The following is a 19,404-nucleotide window of genomic DNA, read 5'->3' as shown; positions in this document are numbered from 1 at the left end:
GGTCAAAACCTTTTTTCACTGCTACCTTTAGGAGAAGTCTGAAGTCCAGTACCTCTGGAATCCAAACCATTTTTTCCCCCAATGCCCATCAAGCTCTTCAACCTCAAAGTTTTCTGACACGATAAAAAGACCAGCCTGCGCTATTGAAACACGACTTTTTCCTTGCACTACTGTAATTGCAAATATTATTGATCTTTTATATTTAACTATCACTTTCCATATTATAATTTAATGCATGATTGGAGGTGATGTTTTTACAAAATACCATTTGTCTGCTGCAAGTAAGAATTTCAGGCCTATGTACATTGTACTTATGTGTATGACCATAAAGTTTATTGAATAAACTCATCATTATTTGTGTTGCCATTTTCAGGGAGCTCTAGACTTACAAAAGATTACTCTGTGCATAAATATTCCTAAGGGTCCTGCCATGTACTGTACACTGTCCACTTAAATTTTACCTCCCAAAGTGTAATGTCTCACACAAGTCCAGCTTAAAATCCATCTGCAATTTCTCCACATCTCTCCAACTGAATTATATCCTGCAGTAACTTTTGGCAACTTTCCTAACAACACACACCTCTGCCAATTTCTATAATGTCCGCAAAGACCACCTACATTTTTTACATATACAGGTCTGCGTCAATTAACGTCCACGATACATTCTGTGAAATTGGGCATTTTGCAATGTGGACATTGTGTGAACACCATATTATACCATATTATATACTTAGCAAAGCTATATGGTATAATACCTGTAAACATTTTATTTGTAAGTAGGGATCAGAGTGGGGACTGACATTGGGCTATGGGAAGAGAGCAGGGCAACGGGATCAGTGTCAGGACCAACATGGGGCTGTGGGCAGAGAGCAGGGCAGTGGGACCAGTGTGGGGACTGATACAGCGCTGTGGGCAGAGAGCGGGGCAGTGGGATCAGTGTAGGGACTGATACAGCGCTGTGGGCAGAGAGCGGGGCAGTGGGATCAGTTTGGGGCCCAACATGGGGCTATGGGGAGAGAGGGGCAGTGGGATCAGTGTAGGAACTGACTCAGGGCTGCGGGTAGAGAGCGGGGGAATGAGATCAGTTTGGATACGCAATATATAATTTCAAAAGCTAGTGATTGCTTTTTCTAAATCGCTGCAGATTTGCTCGCAGTAACTGAATAATTATGGGACCATGGACGTATATACCATAGACATTAAGCAGTGCATACCTGTGTGTGTGTGTGTGTGTGTGTGTGTTTTATATACATAGGAGAGAGAGCAAGAGAGACTGTATACAAGAGAGAGGGTGTCTTTTTTTCTGGTTGTAAAACAGTTATTGGTGTTCTCACAGTGCAATAGATGCGATAGGAAAGCAAGCTGGAGTTAAACAAGGAAATCTGCAGAGCTGGGGGTCAAATACAATACACCAATACCCTCCATCACTGAGACAAATTCCAGTTCTCTGAGCTGATCCCACTAATTTTCACCAGTAAAGTTTGTGGGCATCCAGTCCCTCCACTCTTCCATCCCCCATAAAGTTCTCAAGTCTTTGCATTTCTTCCTTAATAACCAGCACCACACACCTCCACCAGGTAGAACTTGTACTCACCTTCAATAACTTCTCTTGGCTTACCCTACCTTCTCCAAGACAAACATGTAGCCTTGGGTACTTGCATGGACCCCGGCCATGCCTGCTTTTCTGTTGGCTATGTGGATAATCCACGCTGCAAGCCTACCAGGCAAGGCTGCTCAATTCTTCTACGGCTACACTGTTGACTGCACTGCCTCCTGCACCCATGATGAACTTGCCAGTTTTAGCGGCTTTGACACCAAATTTCACCTTTACCTTCAATTCATTTGGCATCACTCTCCCCTTTCTCAATCTCTTTGATTCCATCTTGGGGGACAAACTATCTACAGATATCTATAAACCCACCATCTCCTACAGTTACCTCAATTTTATTTCTTCCCACCATATCTCCTGAAAGAATTCTATTCTCCAATTCGTCCATTTCCATTGAATCTGCTTATAGGATGAAGCCTTCCATTCTGGGCGTCTGTGATATCTTCCTTCTTCAGGAAGTGTGGCTTCCCCTCAACTGCCATTAGCTCACCCCTATTTCTTGCATAATTGCCCTGGACCCCGCCCCAAAGTAACAAGGACAGGGTTCCCTTTGACTTCACCTACATCTCACCAGCCTTCGCATCCAATATATATTATCCTACAATAGGATCCCACAACCAGACACATCCCCTCCCCTCCCCTCTCTGTTTTCCATAGGGATTTCTGCCTCTGGGACTCCCTTGCCCACTCATCCCTTCTCACTAATTGCCCCTTCGTCTCTACTCCTGTGACTACAAGCAGTGCGACATTTGGCCCTGCACCTCCTCCCTCACCACTATTTGGGGCCCCAAACATTTCTTCTCAGAGAGGCAACATTCCACTTCTGAATGTGACAGGGTCATTTACTGTATCAGATGCTCCCGATTGTTCACACACCATTTCATGTTGACAAATTTCTCCATGGTCTCATTGAGGCCACCCACAAATTAGAGAAACAGCACCTTTATTCCACCTCGGCAGTCTTCTATTAGACAAATATGTTACCCTAGCCCTCTGTTTTTCCTCCATCTCTCTACTCCCTTCTCTTCTTTCTCCAATCAGATCAGAGAGCTTTCTTAGCCCCTCTGCCCTCTCCCTAGCACCTCAGCTTCTTTCTCTTCTATCCTGTCAGCTGTATCCACCCATTACCTCTTACCTGTTAACCTCCCCCTTCCTCCCTCCTCTCCCAACCTTTTAATTCTGGGATCTACCCAATTTTCCTGTTTCCTGACAAAGGGCTCAGGCCCAAAATATTGGTTACCTTTTTACTTCCTATGATGCTGCATGACCTGCTGAGTTTCTCCGGCCCATTTGTTATTGTGCAGTAGGAAAGCAAGTCTTTCCTGCTCACAAACTCGCACTGGAATTCATATAGTGTTGTTCTTCAACTGTACAAGTGAACACAACCTCATAATGCAGAAAATAGAAGAAACTGTGAATTAAACACTCATGCGACTGCGTATTGAATTATACTGGAGGGATACAAATTGAAAAGGATTCATCTGTTCCTCCTGGAGAACGGTAATCTCCCACAAATTCATCTTCAATGATGCACTGGCTCTGCAAGCAACTGTTTCTTATTCTTTCCATGTGGAAATTCACTGTTGAATCAAGAAACACTGACAGCCTTATTGGTTAAATAAGAATTTAAGAAACAATAAGGAGTGTAAGGATGGCCTATGGTAATTTTCAGACTGTGCCTCTCTTAGTGGTGACCCCTCCAAGATGCTTCAACGACCTCAAACTCCACAGTAGCCTATTTGCTCGTGTTGCTGTAATATATTTTGTATATTCAATATTTCCATCAAGCAGAAAAATGCAGACAGCAGCAAATAACCATCATGCAATCAGTGCAATTTGAGTCAATAACGTGAAATAATATTCAGAAGATTTCTGAAAAGAGAGTGGGTGAAGAGATTTAGATGGTAGGTTGCAGAAATACTGAAGGAAACTGCACCAGAGGGGTGGCGATGGTGATGTAAAGAGAGCAGTAGAAGATAGCACAGTTTGAATTTACATAGAGTTTTTAAACAGAATAAAACATCCCATGGCAGTTCACAGGAGCACAGTTAACATGGCCTACAGTATTTAAGCTCTAAACTTTAAAGAGTGCCTTGAAGGTGGACACAGAGGTTTTGACTGGGATTCATAAAGTTTCAAAACCTTGTAGCTGAATATATGGTCACCACTCCTGATTAAAATCTACATGTACATGAGCCAAAAACTGGCAGAGCCAAGCTCTCACAAAGATGCTCTGCTGGTGGTAATGGCATTGCTGCAGTTGGTTTGGATACGGGAGAGTGGAGAGCAGAGACACAGTGCCGCTCCAAAAGGTTCAACCACCCAGTGGCTCCAAAGAGGAGTTAAACAGCCCGTGAGAAGAGCCAATGAATGATGTCTTTAAAATAAAATCCTGTCATCGCAGATGTGCACCCAAGATGGCAGCACCTGTGCTGGCAGCAGCCACGAGGGGTTAAGACTAAGGGGGGAGCAGCAGACCGGCACAGGGCACGAGAAATTGGGAAATCACTCCCGTTTAGATGGAGAAGCAGAGGAGATGACCCTACAAGGAAGGTGACCACGGCAGTGAACGAGTGAGGAGCTCAGCACCCGAGTGACTCACATCAGCTGCTGAAGATTGGGACATGGAAACTAGGTCTCGGATCCAGGATTCGAAAAGTTGCTGAGGACAAGGGCTCCTGATGGGCCTTGGGCACATCTGCCACCTTGAGCGTGTCAGAGGTTTGGATCTGGAGCTCGAGATGCTGATAGATCAAACAGGTCAGTGTGGCTGCCAAACCTCTAGGGGCACATTCACGGACACCCGTCGACTCTGAAGGGACTCTCTTTTGCTTTTCTTTCTTTTCTACTGTAAGAGGCACCGAGTGACACAACTCTTTCTCTGCCATATGGCAAGTAGAAGGCAATTTTGTGCAATATTACATGTTCAATGCTTTTACGTGACAGTAAAGGAATCTTGAAATCTTGAGATAGCTGTTCATCGACGCCTCATATGCCAGACTGCTGCTCGTTGACTTCAGCTCAGAGTTTAATACAATCATTCCCCAGAGGATGGTGGAGAATCTGTCCTCGCTGGGACTCAACATCCCTCTCTGTGACTGGAAACCGCACTTCCTAAAAGAAATACCACAGTCTGTCCGGATTGGAAGTAGAATATCAAGCACCATCACACTCTGCACTGGTGACCTCAGGGCTGGGTACTCAGTCCGCTCCTGTTCACACGTGTACCTCAGGGCTGGGTACTCAGTCCGCTCCTGTTCACACGTGTACCTCAGGGCTGGGTACTCAGCCCGCTCCTGTTCACACGTGTACCTCAGGGCTGGGTACTCAGTCCGCTCCTGTTCACACGTGTACCTCAGGGCTGGGTACTCAGTCCGCTCCTGTTCACACGTGTACCTCAGGGCTGGGTACTCAGTCCGCTCCTGTTCACACGTGTACCTCAGGGCTGGGTACTCAGCCCGCTCCTGTTCACACGTGTACCTCAGAGCTGGGTACTCAGCCCGCTCCTGTTCACACGTGTACCTCAGAGCTGGGTACTCAGCCCGCTCCTGTTCACACGTGTACCTCAGGGCTGGGTACTCAGCCCGCTCCTGTTCACACGTGTACCTCAGGGCTGGGTACTCAGTCCGCTCCTGTTCACACGTGTACCTCAGGGCTGGGTACTCAGTCCGCTCCTGTTCACACGTGTACCTCAGGGCTGGGTACTCAGTCCGCTCCTGTTCACACGTGTACCTCAGGGCTGGGTACTCAGCCCGCTCCTGTTCACACGTGTACCTCAGGGCTGGGTACTCAGCCCGCTCCTGTTCACACGTGTACCTCAGGGCTGGGTACTCAGTCCGCTCCTGTTCACACGTGTACCTCAGGGCTGGGTACTCAGCCCGCTCCTGTTCACACGTGTACCTCAGGGCTGGGTACTCAGCCCGCTCCTGTTCACACGTGTACCTCAGGGCTGGGTACTCAGTCCGCTCCTGTTCACACGTGTACCTCAGGGCTGGGTACTCAGCCCGCTCCAGTTCACACGTGTACCTCAGAGCTGGGTACTCAGTCCGCTCCTGTTCACACGTGTACCTCAGGGCTGGGTACTCAGTCCGCTCCTGTTCACACGTGTACCTCAGGGCTGGGTACTCAGCCCGCTCCTGTTCACACGTGTACCTCAGGGCTGGGTACTCAGTCCGCTCCTGTTCACACGTGTACCTCAGAGCTGGGTACTCAGTCCGCTCCTGTTCACACGTGTACCTCAGGGCTGGGTACTCAGTCCGCTCCTGTTCACACGTGTACCTCAGGGCTGGGTACTCAGCCCGCTCCTGTTCACACGTGTACCTCAGGGCTGGGTACTCAGCCCGCTCCTGTTCACACGTGTACCTCAGGGCTGGGTACTCAGTCCGCTCCTGTTCAAACGTGTACCTCAGAGCTGGGTACTCAGTCCGCTCCTGTTCACACGTGTACCTCAGGGCTGGGTACTCAGTCCGCTCCTGTTCACACGTGTACCTCAGGGCTGGGTACTCAGTCCGCTCCTGTTCACACGTGTACCTCAGGGCTGGGTACTCAGCCCGCTCCTGTTCACACGTGTACCTCAGGGCTGGGTACTCAGTCCGCTCCTGTTCACACGTGTACCTCAGGGCTGGGTACTCAGTCCGCTCCTGTTCACACGTGTACCTCAGGGCTGGGTACTCAGTCCGCTCCTGTTCACACGTGTACCTCAGAGCTGGGTACTCAGTCCGCTCCTGTTCACACGTTTACCTCAGGGCTGGGTACTCAGTCCGCTCCTGTTCACACGTGTACCTCAGGGCTGGGTACTCAGCCCGCTCCTGTTCACACGTGTACCTCAGGGCTGGGTACTCAGTCCGCTCCTGTTCACACGTGTACCTCAGAGCTGGGTACTCAGTCCGCTCCTGTTCACACGTGTACCTCAGGGCTGGGTACTCAGTCCGCTCCTGTTCACACGTGTACCTCAGGGCTGGGTACTCAGTCCGCTCCTGTTCACACGTGTACCTCAGGGCTGGGTACTCAGTCCGCTCCTGTTCACACGTGTACCTCAGGGCTGGGTACTCAGCCCGCTCCTGTTCACACGTGTACCTCAGGGCTGGGTACTCAGTCCGCTCCTGTTCACACATGTACCTCAGGGCTGGGTACTCAGTCCGCTCCTGTTCACACGTGTACCTCAGGGCTGGGTACTCAGACCGCTCCTGTTCACACGTGTACCTCAGGGCTGGGTACTCAGCCCGCTCCTGTTCACACTACTGAATCACCAGATCCAGCTCCAGTTCCAACAGTGCCATCAAGTTTGAAGATGACACAAAGGTCGTCGGCCTCAGCAGCAACAATGATGAGTTGCACGATAGAGAAGAGGTGGAAAATCTCATGATATGGTACAAGAGCAAGAAGCTGAGTCTCAACATGGACAAGAAGAAGGAGATAATCATAAACTTTAAGAGAACCAGGAACGACCACTCTGCACTACACATCAACAACTCTGTAGTAGGGAGAGTGGAGACACCAAGTACCTTGGAGTTCACTTAATTAGTGACCTAACATGGACACATATTTCCTTACCTGTCAGGAAGGAGCAACAGTGACTGCACTCCCTGAGAAAATTGTCGTGGGCAAGGCTACTGGCCACCATTATGTAAACATTCTATAGCAGCTCTATCAAACTGGCCGACTGCATCACAGTGTGATACAGTTACGAAAGAGAAATAGATCAGAGTCAATCCACAAAACCCTAAAAGTGGCAGAGAGGATCATTGGAGCTACACCCCACCCAACTGACCTGCTCTACCGAGATCGTTGTCTGAAGAGGGTGCACAAAATCATTCAGGACCCCTTCCACCCCACGCGCAGCATCATTCAGCTGCTCCCGTCGGGGAAGAGCTACAGGAGGATCAGAGCCAGCGCCACCAGGCTGAGGAACGGCTTCTTCCCATGGGCAGTGAGAATGTTGAATGTCCCAAGGAGCTGCTCCCACTGACCATCTTAGACTCTAATCTGTACAAAGCATATTTATTTATTTTTACAGATATAATACTTGTCCTGCATGTGTACTATTTGTCTCTGTATTATGTCTGGTTGTATGTCTGTATGTTTCTGCACCAAGGACCGGAGAACACTGTTTCATCGGCTTGTACTTGTACAAACAGATAACAATGAACTTGACTTGATATATAAAGCAGAGTGACGATCAGAATATTTTTTATTTACAGTATTAATCAGAGAGACAATTTTTAAAAAGTAAATAAAGGATGAAACATTAAGAGATGCTCTTGAGCGACCTCTCAACAGCTGGTTCAATAGTCACATTGGCATAAATTTCAAAGTTGATCACGAGACACCAACAGGAATGCTAAAGCTGCAGAAGGTAAAGAAGAATTGAGCAATCAGTTGAAGGGTGATTGCTTTCCAACCTTTAAAGGGAATGAAAAAGTCAAAGGTTAAAGTCCCTTGTAAAGAAGAATTACTAGACATTAAACATTCAGAGATTAGATCTGTTCACTGTTGCAGGTACAGACATAAGAATTTTGGCAGATAGGATGGCAACATTTTCCTTTCGTCCTTATAATCGAAGAAACAACAGGAGACGTGTGCATCACAACAGAAGCTGATGATAAAATGTCTAACATCTTGGGTTTTTTTTTTAAAAACAGATAATAATTAGGTTTGCTTTATTTCCAGTGAATAGCAAAACACATTTATGCTTTTCTTGGGAATACCATTTAAAATATATATTGAAGGTTCATATAAAGATGCTAAAGAGATTTTGATTTAAAACTCAAGCAAGAATTCATTCTTTTAATACAAAATTTTATCTGGAATTAACAGATTTGCTACAATAACAGATTTGGAGGAATTCTGTGTGATTTACTACAATAACAGATTTACTGAACATTTAATGAAACAACCTATGATTTTTTAATTCTCTCTCTGTATTGCAGTTTGTTTGCATTTCGTTACCTCTTTAGTTCTTTATTTGTTTACACGTCTACCTTTATCTACCTTCACTACAGTTTTCTTTGCTCTATCAATAAGTGGTGACTCTGCCTCACCTCCAGGAAAAAGAATCTTAGGGTTGCATGTGATGTTGTGCATATACTCTGACAATCAATCTGAAATTTGAACAACTTCAAAGTAATTCTCTTCCTTTTACAGTATCATATCATGCAATTTGCCACACAAGCCCTTTCCAAAAGAGATCACCAAATGTCCATGAACTAAATCCGTAACTCAGTAGAGAAACAACTACTGACCTCCAATGAGATCTGCCAAGCTGCATTTATCCTGCTTTGAGCAATCAGGAACTATATTTTGACTATTTGCAAATCTCTTTTTTTTATTCTTTTCCCAGATCTGCAACTCTCCTTCATTGTGTTCTGCAATGTTTTTGCTATTATCTTTTTCCATCTGTTCTTCAACTTTCCCTTCTTTTAAACATTCTCTTCTTCTCTCTGAATTTTCAAACAACCAAACTACTCAGAAATAACCAGAACAGTGGATTTATGACTTGAATAACACCAGCAGCCTGTTTCTGCCACATAACTGGGCGAAGGTCCTACCTTGTTGAAGGGTTCAAACCTCTGTATCTTTATCTTTTCTATTTAAAGTATACAGTTTGACCTGCTGAGTTTCTCTAGCATTGTGTTTTCATGAAGGACCAAGCATCTAAAATAGCCGACTCGATGAAATTCAGAAATTTGAAATGTAAATGGCTTCTTCTAGAATCCAATTGGTCATCATGGTTCTAAGATAGCCATCACAATGGCTATTGTTAGTACATTAGTCTCATTATCAGTCTTCCGTCAAATGCTTGGAATTTAAATATTAGAGCAGTGATTCTCAATCTTTTTCTTTCCACTCACAGACCACTTTAAGTAATCCCTATGCCATCGGTGCTCTGTGATTAGTAAGGGATTGCTTAAGGTGGTCTGTGGGTGGAAAGAAAAAGTTTGAAAACCACTGTTTTAATCGTACCTCATTGACTCGTTATGTGCACGGTTTCAGAACTCCAAAGGAAATGGGCCAAGGACAATTGTTCTCAAGCAAAATATTTCAGTAATAATTGGGTCTAGAGGAGTGGTTCTCAGCCTTGCCTTCCCTTCCCACTCACATCCCACCTTAAAAAATCCCTTACTAATCACAGAGCACCTAGGGCATAGGGAATACTTAAAGTGATATGTGAGTGGAAAGAAAAAGGTTGAGAATCACTGTATTTGAGAGTGATAGCTTGCCAAAATCACACAAAAAAGATATTTTTCAAGGGCAGTCAATTGGAGCAGAGAAGTTCTTGCGTCATAATGAGATCATGAAAAACCCTACAAGACCACGTTCTTGCCTTTTTTACTTAAGAGTCTGCATGGCACACGCAAATTAGTATTGTATATTATCAAAATGAAACAACACCAATGGTACCAAGTGTTGTCAGCACCTATCTTAATATGATGGTAGAATGTGAAAAACATTTGGATCAAAGAACCATCCAGGGCAGGAGGTGACTATTTTGTACATTTTCAACTCACAGAAAAAAAATGATTTCAGCACCCGGATAAAACTACCCAATTATTCCTCATGCCCCTTTCTCTTTCCCAACAGCTTTCTTATTTTTTTTCCCCTGAAATAGAGATTCAATTCTATTTTATTATTCAATTTCATTATCATTGATTTTGGCACTTCCACCATTTCTCAGCCAATATATTTCAGACCACAGCACAAAATGATAAGAAATTTGGAGGAGAAGTTGACCATTCAAGATTACTTTATCGGCATGTACACAAGAGGTACTCCAAGGTGAGAAAGAAAAGCAAGAGATGCTTCGGAAACATCATGTCCTTGGATCCCGCCACCTCCTGCCCTGGATGGTTCTTTGATCCAAATGTTTTTCACATTCTACCATTATATGAAGATAGCTGCTGACAACACTTGGTACCATTGGTGTTGTTTCATTTTAATAATATACTTGATACTAATTTGTGTGTGCCATGCAGACTCTTAAGTAAAAAAGGCAAGAACGTAGTCTTGTGGGGTTTTTCATGATCTCACTATGATGCAATAAGTTCTCTGCACCAATTAACTGACTTTGAAAAATATATTTTTTTGTGTGATTTCGCCATTGCCTCCTGCACGCCCATAACATATCAGGCCTCCTGATAGCTCCAAAGGTGAATCCAAGCTCTAGGCATGCAACACCTCTTCAGTCCAATTCTGAATCTCTAAAGCAATTAGGACACTGTCAGTGCCCAAGGCCCCCCAAGAGTCCTGCATGCAATCGACACCTTTATGAATTATAGATCCAATACCTGGTTCCCAGAGCTGGTCGTCAGCAGCTTGCAGCTTGGTACGAGCCACACCGTGGTCTGCTGCTGCGGTCCACCTTATTGGGTCCTCTCCCAGGATGATCATATTCTGAGAGCAGTTTAAGCCTGTACACAGCCAGGCTGTTGGACCTGAAAGATACACCTCTGCCATTCCCCTAAGGTCCACAGCAGCAGCAGCGGCTGTCTTTACAGCGGCTACAGTAGTGTTGCCATCTTGATTCAGTCCCTCAAGTCTGGCTCACTATTCAACATGATCATAGCTCACTCACCCAAGACATCACTGCCTCTTTTGAGGAAAAAAAACCACAAAAATCTGCCAACACCGTGATTGAAGCGAAAAAAACATGCTGGAGAAGCAGGTCAAACAGTGTACTTTATGTTGCAACGATCAAGGTACATCAGCAACATTTCAGGCTTGAGCCCTTCATCAAAGTATGACAAAATTTAGGCAGACGCCTAAACAAAATGGTGGGCGGCGAGCACAGTCTCATAGGCAGAGGTAATAAGTCAATAAGAGAGGAAGGGCATACCAACAAGTAAGGGGAGGGGGTATGGCTCTGTAAGCTCACTCCCTGTTCTCCCACCCTTCCCATTCCCTCTTTCCTCCAGCTCTCCACTCACAGAGCCACCTGCTCCCCTTTTTGCTGCTGTGCCTCCCTCCCTTATCCATCTACTACCTCGTCCGTGAGACTGTGCTTCTTTCCCTCCTCCTCCACCATTTCGGACACCTGTCTACATTTTGTCACACCTTTTAAAGGGTTCAAGCCCAAAACATTGGTTATGGACCTTGATCTTTGCTACATAAAGTACACAGTTTCTCCAGCATCGGGTTTTGACTATTTTGAGCCAGCTCCCCATAAATCTTAATTTGCTGACCTTTCAAAAGCACATCTCCTTCCACCTTAAGTCCCCCAGTGGCAAGCCTTAAAACTTTTGGGGTAACAAATTCTAGAAACGCTCCACTCTTTGTGAGAAGTTGTTGCACACTTCACTTTTAAATGACGGTCCCTTAATCTTGTAAAGATGTCCATTCATTCAAGATTCTCCCACTTATGGAATTATCTCCATCTGTCATGCCTTCTCAGGATCTTACATTTTTTCAATAAGATCACAGAATAAAAGCAATTCTCTTCTTCCTCCTGACTCTGCTTTGTAAGTGATGCTAGGGCTTCAGAGGCTAAGATAAATTCCTTACACCTGCAACGCATGGCAAGTATTTCATTGGGCCATAAAATACTTTTATGTTCTGAAGTTGTGCAATACATCAAATAAGTACAAGGATGTCTTTCTTTATATGGACGATAGATAATTTTAATGTTCTAAAGTGAGGGCCTAAGCTTTTGGTTCATTTTTTCTTAACCATCACATTCATTCAGAGACAAAGGTCAATTTATAACAGCAGTTAGTGGATTAGAAGAAGCAGAGGCAGGCAGCCGCATAGATAAAGCCATGTCCCTGCCGTCAGCAGGCCAGTTTTATCATTCAAATTATTTGTTCAGTGCAGAGATCAACATAGGTTTCAGGCCTTTTAATGTTTGTACAAGATGATCAAAATGAAAACGGGCTCAGAACACAAACCTGGCTGCCAGTCACTGATAAAATGGACAACTTGTGCCCTCGAATACCCTGAGGCTGCTACTGTGGTGGAATCTGTTCATGCACCTTGTGAATAATCTCCATAACATCGGAACAACAGATGAAGAACCATGTTCACATTGTTGTGTACACATTGTTAATGTGAATTTTACAGACATTTTAGGTCTGGTTGGATTTCCGTGGATGAGAAGAATTCACGGTTGAAAATTGGATAGAGTGGCCCAAGTAAATTACATCCACATGTATTATACAGAATACCAAAGGCTAAACAGTTCACCGGGGGCTGTTTAGAAGTCATTGATAAGCTGATCTGACTACAGCTTTGTGGCTTCTAATGTCAGTTCGTCAGCCTCAGCCTCTCAGTATCTGTAACATACTCAAGTCTATACAACACCTGATATGTAATCATCCCTTACCAACTATCACTCTATATCATAGATTCTCTAACTAAAGGTTGCAAGGAGATCCATGCCTTCCAAGAGGGAATTGAATTTCTGTCCATCAAGAAATGGCCCATACTCCCAAACAGCAGTTCAAGAATTTTATATTCCGTATCTATTTCTGCATTTGGCCCCAAGCACGTGTAAATATTTGCATGGGATTTCAACTCCTGCTGTAATATCATTGTTCTGTATGAAATCGGGGACAAGTCAATCTGTCAAACAAATCGTTCTCCCAACCTCTCTAAACTCGTACTGTACCTTAGCCTCTGTCTCTCCGCGATGCAAAGTATACAAATGATGAACAGCACTTTGAGAGGATGAGCACGGGTGCGTCAGGATTCGAAATACATGGAAATCATGACCTTGTGTGTCAGTGGTGACCAGCAACATTCCTGAAATTAACATGAGTAATTTGTTAATAAGGCATTACATCGATAATAAATGCACATTTATAACTGAAGCTTTATATTGCTAAATTAATAGAAAATGATCCTTTTTATAAAGCAGTGAAATAAATTCAAAGTTCAAATTTATTGTCAGAGTACATAACGTATCTGCCAGTGTATAAGATGATCCCTGAATGTCCACCTAAAATGTAGGTCTTGAGCTCGACTCGCTGTATCCTAAGTCAGGCACTTACTGCTGACCAATGGAGTGATGATACTAGGCACATTAAATACACCAATTCACAATACTTTAAAGCCAAATTACCCAGTAAAGATTTAAATTTTATTTGCATATTTTAAAAGAAACCACCCTTGGTTTCTTTAGAAGGTCGTTTAATGCCTTTACAGAGCTGACAGGAGTCAGATTGGGCAGATGGACCCTGCAGTGGAGCATTGAGACTTTGCAGTTAAGGTTCAGATTTTATACTTGGTATCCAAGATGACCCCTGGTTTTGGGGTGACATTTTTAAAGTTCATGGACCACCTTATAGGCCTGCATATACAGTACATGATATCACCTACAAGTCCAAAATTCTTTTTCCTGCAGGCCAAGCAGAATTTCTACTTCTTAGTGGTGGCAGAATGGAATGATCGTCCGAATGAGATAGTTGCGGCAGGGTCCATTCTGTCATTTAAGAGATGGTTGGATGTGTACGTGAAGGAGAGGGGGTCGGAGGGTTATTGGCGGAGAGCTGGAGGTTTGAGCTAGTGGAGTTGTTCGAGTGAACCGGTGCAGACTTGAAAGGTCAACCTGGCCTGTTTCCGCTCCGTAAATGGTTATATGGTTATGGTTATGGTTAGTAATCTATACTCAATAAAAGACATGTATACGAAAGAGAAATGAAAACAAGGAACAAACTGACTGAGCAAATACAGAAAAAAATTCAGTAATAAATAATATACAAAATAAAGATCTTCCTGTAAAGTTGTGTTCTGCAACAGCACTCTTCCTGCCTGGCCAGGGTGATTCGGTAATATCCCATTAACCACACTTGGAACCCCCTTTTGTAACTGTGAGACTTATTACAAGTCCATCCTTTGTCAGCCTCCCTCTATTCAAAGCATTTATTGGGAGACTGGTTTCGTTCTGGTGCTGAGTTCAATTCAGAGTTTGCAAGATGATTTTCTGCAGCCCAATCACAGATGCTCCTGAGTTGGGTGATATCAAGTGCAAGACATCATCTCAATAAAGGAGGTGAAGTGTGCACTGGGTGAAGCCCCTTAGGCTCACTAACTACAACTTTCGCATACGGTGCAATTAGCGTAGTAACATGTTCCAAGGATAAATAAGGTCATTTTAAGGCAGGTAATTAAATGTTTGATCAAGGAAGGGGAAGTTCCCCCAAATTCCACACTGGAGGCACAGAATCTACAGACTACACTCTTTAAAAAGAGATCCAGCACAGTAACAGGCCCTTCTGTTCCCCGTGCCCATGCTGCCCACATGCATCAATTAACCGACAACGCTGCTTTTTTTTTGGGAGAAGTAAACCGGAGCACCCAGAGAAAACCCACGTGGTCATGAGGAAAATGTACAAACTCCTTCCAGATAGCTGGCATTGTCATGGCATTGCTCTAATCGCTTATGCTAACTGTGTCGCCCTTGGAAACAAGTTCCTACTTTGTTTTATTCTTTGAAGGAAAAAAGCGTGGAGCAATTTTTTGACTGTTTATAAATTCACTCTTCTGTTGTACACCTTGTAGGAATCATCAGGAGAAAGGAAGTGTTTGGTTTATAAAATTATGAGGGGCAGAGTTAGGATAGATAGTCTTTTTTTCCCAGGGAACAGTACTAGATTCAGATTGATTGTCAGAGTACATACATGACATCACATACAACCCTGAGATTCTTTCACCTCCGGGCGATGCAAAAAAAACTGACTCAACGTATACATGTAAACAAATAAAGAAACGTAACAAACTAACTGCAGGGGAAGACCTGATTCCAATGTAATTACAATGTTTAAAACATCCTTGGATTGGGAACCAGTAGACAGATATGAGAAGGTAAATGAGATTGGTATAGAGAGACCACAAGGTCAATGTATGGATGGGGTGGCTGAAATGCCCTTTTTCTATGTAGTACAATCCATGATTCTATGAAAACTTTCCTAATTTGCCTCAACCACACAAAGAAACTGAAACCTATTTTCAGTTTTTCTATCATCTGTAGGAAGACTAGGAAAATTAGACCTCAGATTTTCCTGCCAATACCATCTTTGTTTACAACAAAAATTACCAGTATCCTAATAGAGCTTCACTAAATAAGAATTACAACAATGAGATATTCAAATTCACAGCTACTCGGAAAAAGACAAGGAGAAAACGCACTCATTTGATAAAGAAATGTTTGCAAGCGGCCAATTCATTATTTATGCATTTCCAGTTAAGTAAAAGTACTTTTCCATTTTCTCAGGAACCACACACACACACCTCCCCAGCTCCCTCCAACGACTCCATCTATAACTTCTGCTGCCTTGGAAAAAAAAGCCAACGAATTAAAAGACTCATCTCACTCCAGCCACACTTTCATTACCCTGCAAATTCAGATTTCAGATTGATTGTCAGAGTGCATACATGACATCACATACAACCCTGAGATCCTTTTTTCCTACGGCCAAGGCATAATTACCACTTATTTGCAGTGCAAAATAAAACTGTACACAACGTACACATTTAAACAAATAAAGAAATGTAAACAAACTGACTGTGCAATAGAGGAAATAAATAAATAGATTGATAGGTTGATAAAGTGCAAAAGTAAGAGTCCTTAAATGAGACCCTGATTGAGTTTGTCGTTGAGGAGTCGATGGTGGAGGGGAAGCAGCTGCTCCCGAACCTGGTGATGAGAGTCTTGTGGCGCCTAGGCCTCTAGTTGCAGTGAGGACAGAGTGAGCGTGTGCTGGGTGGTGTGGATCCTAGATGATTGCCGCTGCTTTCCTTTAAACTTTCTCAATGGTGGAGATGGCTTTGCCTGAGATATCCTTGGCTGCATCCATTAGCCTTTGCAGGGCTTTATGCTCAGGGGTATTGATATCTCCATCCCAGACTGTGATGCAGCTGGTCAGCACATCTGTAGAAATTTGCCAGAGATTCCAAAGTCATATCAAGCCTTCATATAATCTTCTTCCTCTCTCATGAGGAAAATGATTCAGGAGTATGAGATTATGCACCATCAGATTCACAATTTCTTTCCTGTTGTGATCAAAATGAACCCCAAAATAGTAAAATTATGTTGCCATTCCTCTGGAGCAACTAATCTCCTCCTGCAACTCTGCATTTTTGTCCATTTGTACTGTGCATGTCTGCTTGCAAAACAACCTCTATCTATTGAGTAGTTGCAGCTATGGTTTCCTTCCATAATTTCAGTCTGGTTCCATATGACTAGCACAAAGTTACCAGCTATAGATTGTATACATGGCAGCAACACAGCTACGGAAATTTAATTTAGACATACAGCACAGTAACAGGACCTTTCAGCCCACAAGCCGTGCTGCCCAGTTACATGCAACTGACCTCCAAGCCGCTAAGTTTTGAATGGTGGGAGGAAACCCACGCAGACACAGGGAGAACAAACTCCTTACAGATGGTGCTTTATTCAAATCCCAGTCCTGATCGCTGATACTCTAACAGTGTTGTGCTCTCTGCTCCACCAACAATTCTGCCCTCGTTATGAGAGAATTAACAGAGAAAATTGAGTACAAAAACTAATGAAGTGAATGCTGCATTAACAGAATGATAATCGATACTAGGGGCTGGTGAAATAATTCCCCAACCCCAAGTTCTGTTATGGCTGGTCATAAAGCTCTGTGCACATTTTTATTTCTAGTTTGCTTGTCCTTTTTGAATGTCAGGGCTTAAATGTAGAAAAAAGTATTGTTGCATTAGGAGGAAAACCTGAAGCAGAATACCTTGACCCACTGACAATGCTACTTCTCCAGATCCTGACCAACAATGCATCCCTCAAACAACTGCTGTCTGGTCACTTCCATTTTACTATTTGAAGGATCGGACCACATTGCCTGGTTTACGCTGGTGCTCAAATCTCAAGGGGTTTTCTTTGGATGTGCCACAGTTGTGAAATGTGCTGTCTATTTGTCAATTAATTTAAAATGTGGTGCCACTTGGGGTGGGGGGGGGTGCAAAAATACAACTTTGCACTCTAATTTGTATATCATAACACTGTTTAACTGCAATTTCTTCTATTGCTTCACCTACAGAACTGCAATTAGAGGCATACATCCAGCATACAACCAAACCAGAGATTGCAATGACCCAGAACACTGAATCAGATCATCATCACACAGAAGGTTATGTTTCTCATCAGACTCTACACTTGTCCAACAGGGTACAGAATTGGTTAAAGTTTGATGCTAATGTGCTGGAAGTAGTTCAGATTATTAGACTGCTGCTTGGCTTTTTGTGGAAGGATGGACTTGATTCTACTGGAGTTTGGAGGAGTGAGAGGGAATTTGTGGAAAAACATACAGGTCTTGAATGATCGTGAGAAGATGTTTCTTCCTGTGAAAAAAATCCACAACTAAGTGGAGAAACAGAGGTGGGGAAATAGAGGTGTGAAAATAGACACGTGGAAAGAGAGGGATTGAAACAGAGGTGGGGAAACAGAGAGATCTAGAAAGAGGAGGAAATATTAAGATAGTCCATTTATGCATGTATGTATTTTCATTTTAAGCCAATTGTTCACTGCAAAGACCAAGATTTAATCTTGCTTAAAAATAAGGTGTTGCCTTTGCAAGACAAAGACTATTCTTTTCTTTCTCAGAGAGTTGAGAGTCTTTAAATACCTTTTCTCAAAGGCCAATGGAACCGAGACAGGTTCTTGGTAAGCGAAGAAATGAAAAGTTACCAGAGATGCAGAGTTGACGTTACAATTGGATCAGCCATATTCTTATTCAATGGCAAGTTGATGGTTGGGCTGAATGGCCTATTTCTACTCTCAATTTACCTTCATGTATATGGAAGCTTTTTTTTCCCATCAAGTGTTTTGAGTGAACCAGATCAATTTTTAACAATCATCTGGAAGTTTGACAGTCAATTTCAAATGTATTTCAAGTTTTAAATATAACATTTCTGAAATAATTAGCTTTTTATACAGGAACTAATTACAGAAAAATATAATAGTAGGGTATTTCAACTTCCCCAACATGCAATCACCTTGGTGTGAAATGCTTTGATGGTGCGGAAATTTTTAAGTGCATCCAGGAGAGCTTTTTTGAGTTAATACATTGAAAGTCCAAAAACAGAAGGAGTGATACTGGATCTAATCTTTAGGAATGTAATCAGGCCACTGGAAGGAGTGTTAGTGCAGAACATTTCAGAGATAGGAATAAAAATTCTGAAAGTTGTAAGTAGTTATTGAGAAGGACAAGGATAGACTAGAAATTGGGATAAGGGTGATCTCAGAATAAGCAAAGAGCTGACAAGCATTAATGGGGAGCAGCTAGCTTCAGCTAAGTTTGTAGGTGATCAGTGAAAGGCATTTCTAAATGTAATAGTGAGAATACAACTTAATGTTCCCTAAATGGAGAAGGGGTAAACATCCTGGTTGCCAAGAGATTTTGAGGACAGTTAAAGAAAATAAAGGTACCTCATGCAAGATTTGGAGAACCGAAGCTCCATAAAGTATAGATATGGGGAGGGGTTTTTAAAAGAAGTTCATTGAGAGCCTCATCAGCTAATCTCATAACCACTGATAATCATCTTTGGTACAGAATTTCTAGGAATGTGTCAGTTTGTGCAGGGGGTGGGGGCAGCTGTCTATCAGTACTTGCTGGCGATTCCCTGAAATGATTCATGGAATCATCTGGAGCGCATCAATATTCATAACCTGAAAGCACGCACATCAATATTTAGATACTTCTTAAGAATGTTCAATGTTTGCTGGAAACTCTCGGGTCATTTCCAGAGGGGAACCCTGGAATCATCATTTATTGATTCATTCAACTGGTAAATTTTAACCTATGTGCCCAGGTCAAATGGAAATGATC

General features: G+C 43.3%; 1 protein-coding gene across 9 annotated transcripts in view; it reads right to left on the bottom strand.

The window, feature by feature from the left end:
• Positions 1 to 19,404, bottom strand: part of bcas3 (BCAS3 microtubule associated cell migration factor) — a 728,081-nt gene that overhangs the window by 478,097 nt on the left and 230,580 nt on the right. For all 9 annotated transcript variants that reach the window (XM_069911282.1, XM_069911281.1, XM_069911285.1 and 6 more), the window contains exon 14: positions 13,209 to 13,342. In XM_069911282.1, coding sequence (XP_069767383.1) covers positions 13,209 to 13,342 — 134 coding nt within the window. The remainder of the gene's footprint in view (positions 1 to 13,208; positions 13,343 to 19,404) is intronic.

The sequence above is a fragment of the Narcine bancroftii genome, chromosome 14 (genome assembly GCF_036971445.1).
Source record: "Narcine bancroftii isolate sNarBan1 chromosome 14, sNarBan1.hap1, whole genome shotgun sequence".
Lineage (NCBI taxonomy): Eukaryota > Metazoa > Chordata > Chondrichthyes > Torpediniformes > Narcinidae > Narcine > Narcine bancroftii.
The sequence above is the reverse complement of the archived record's forward strand: the minus strand, read 5'-3'. Positions and strand labels throughout refer to the sequence as shown.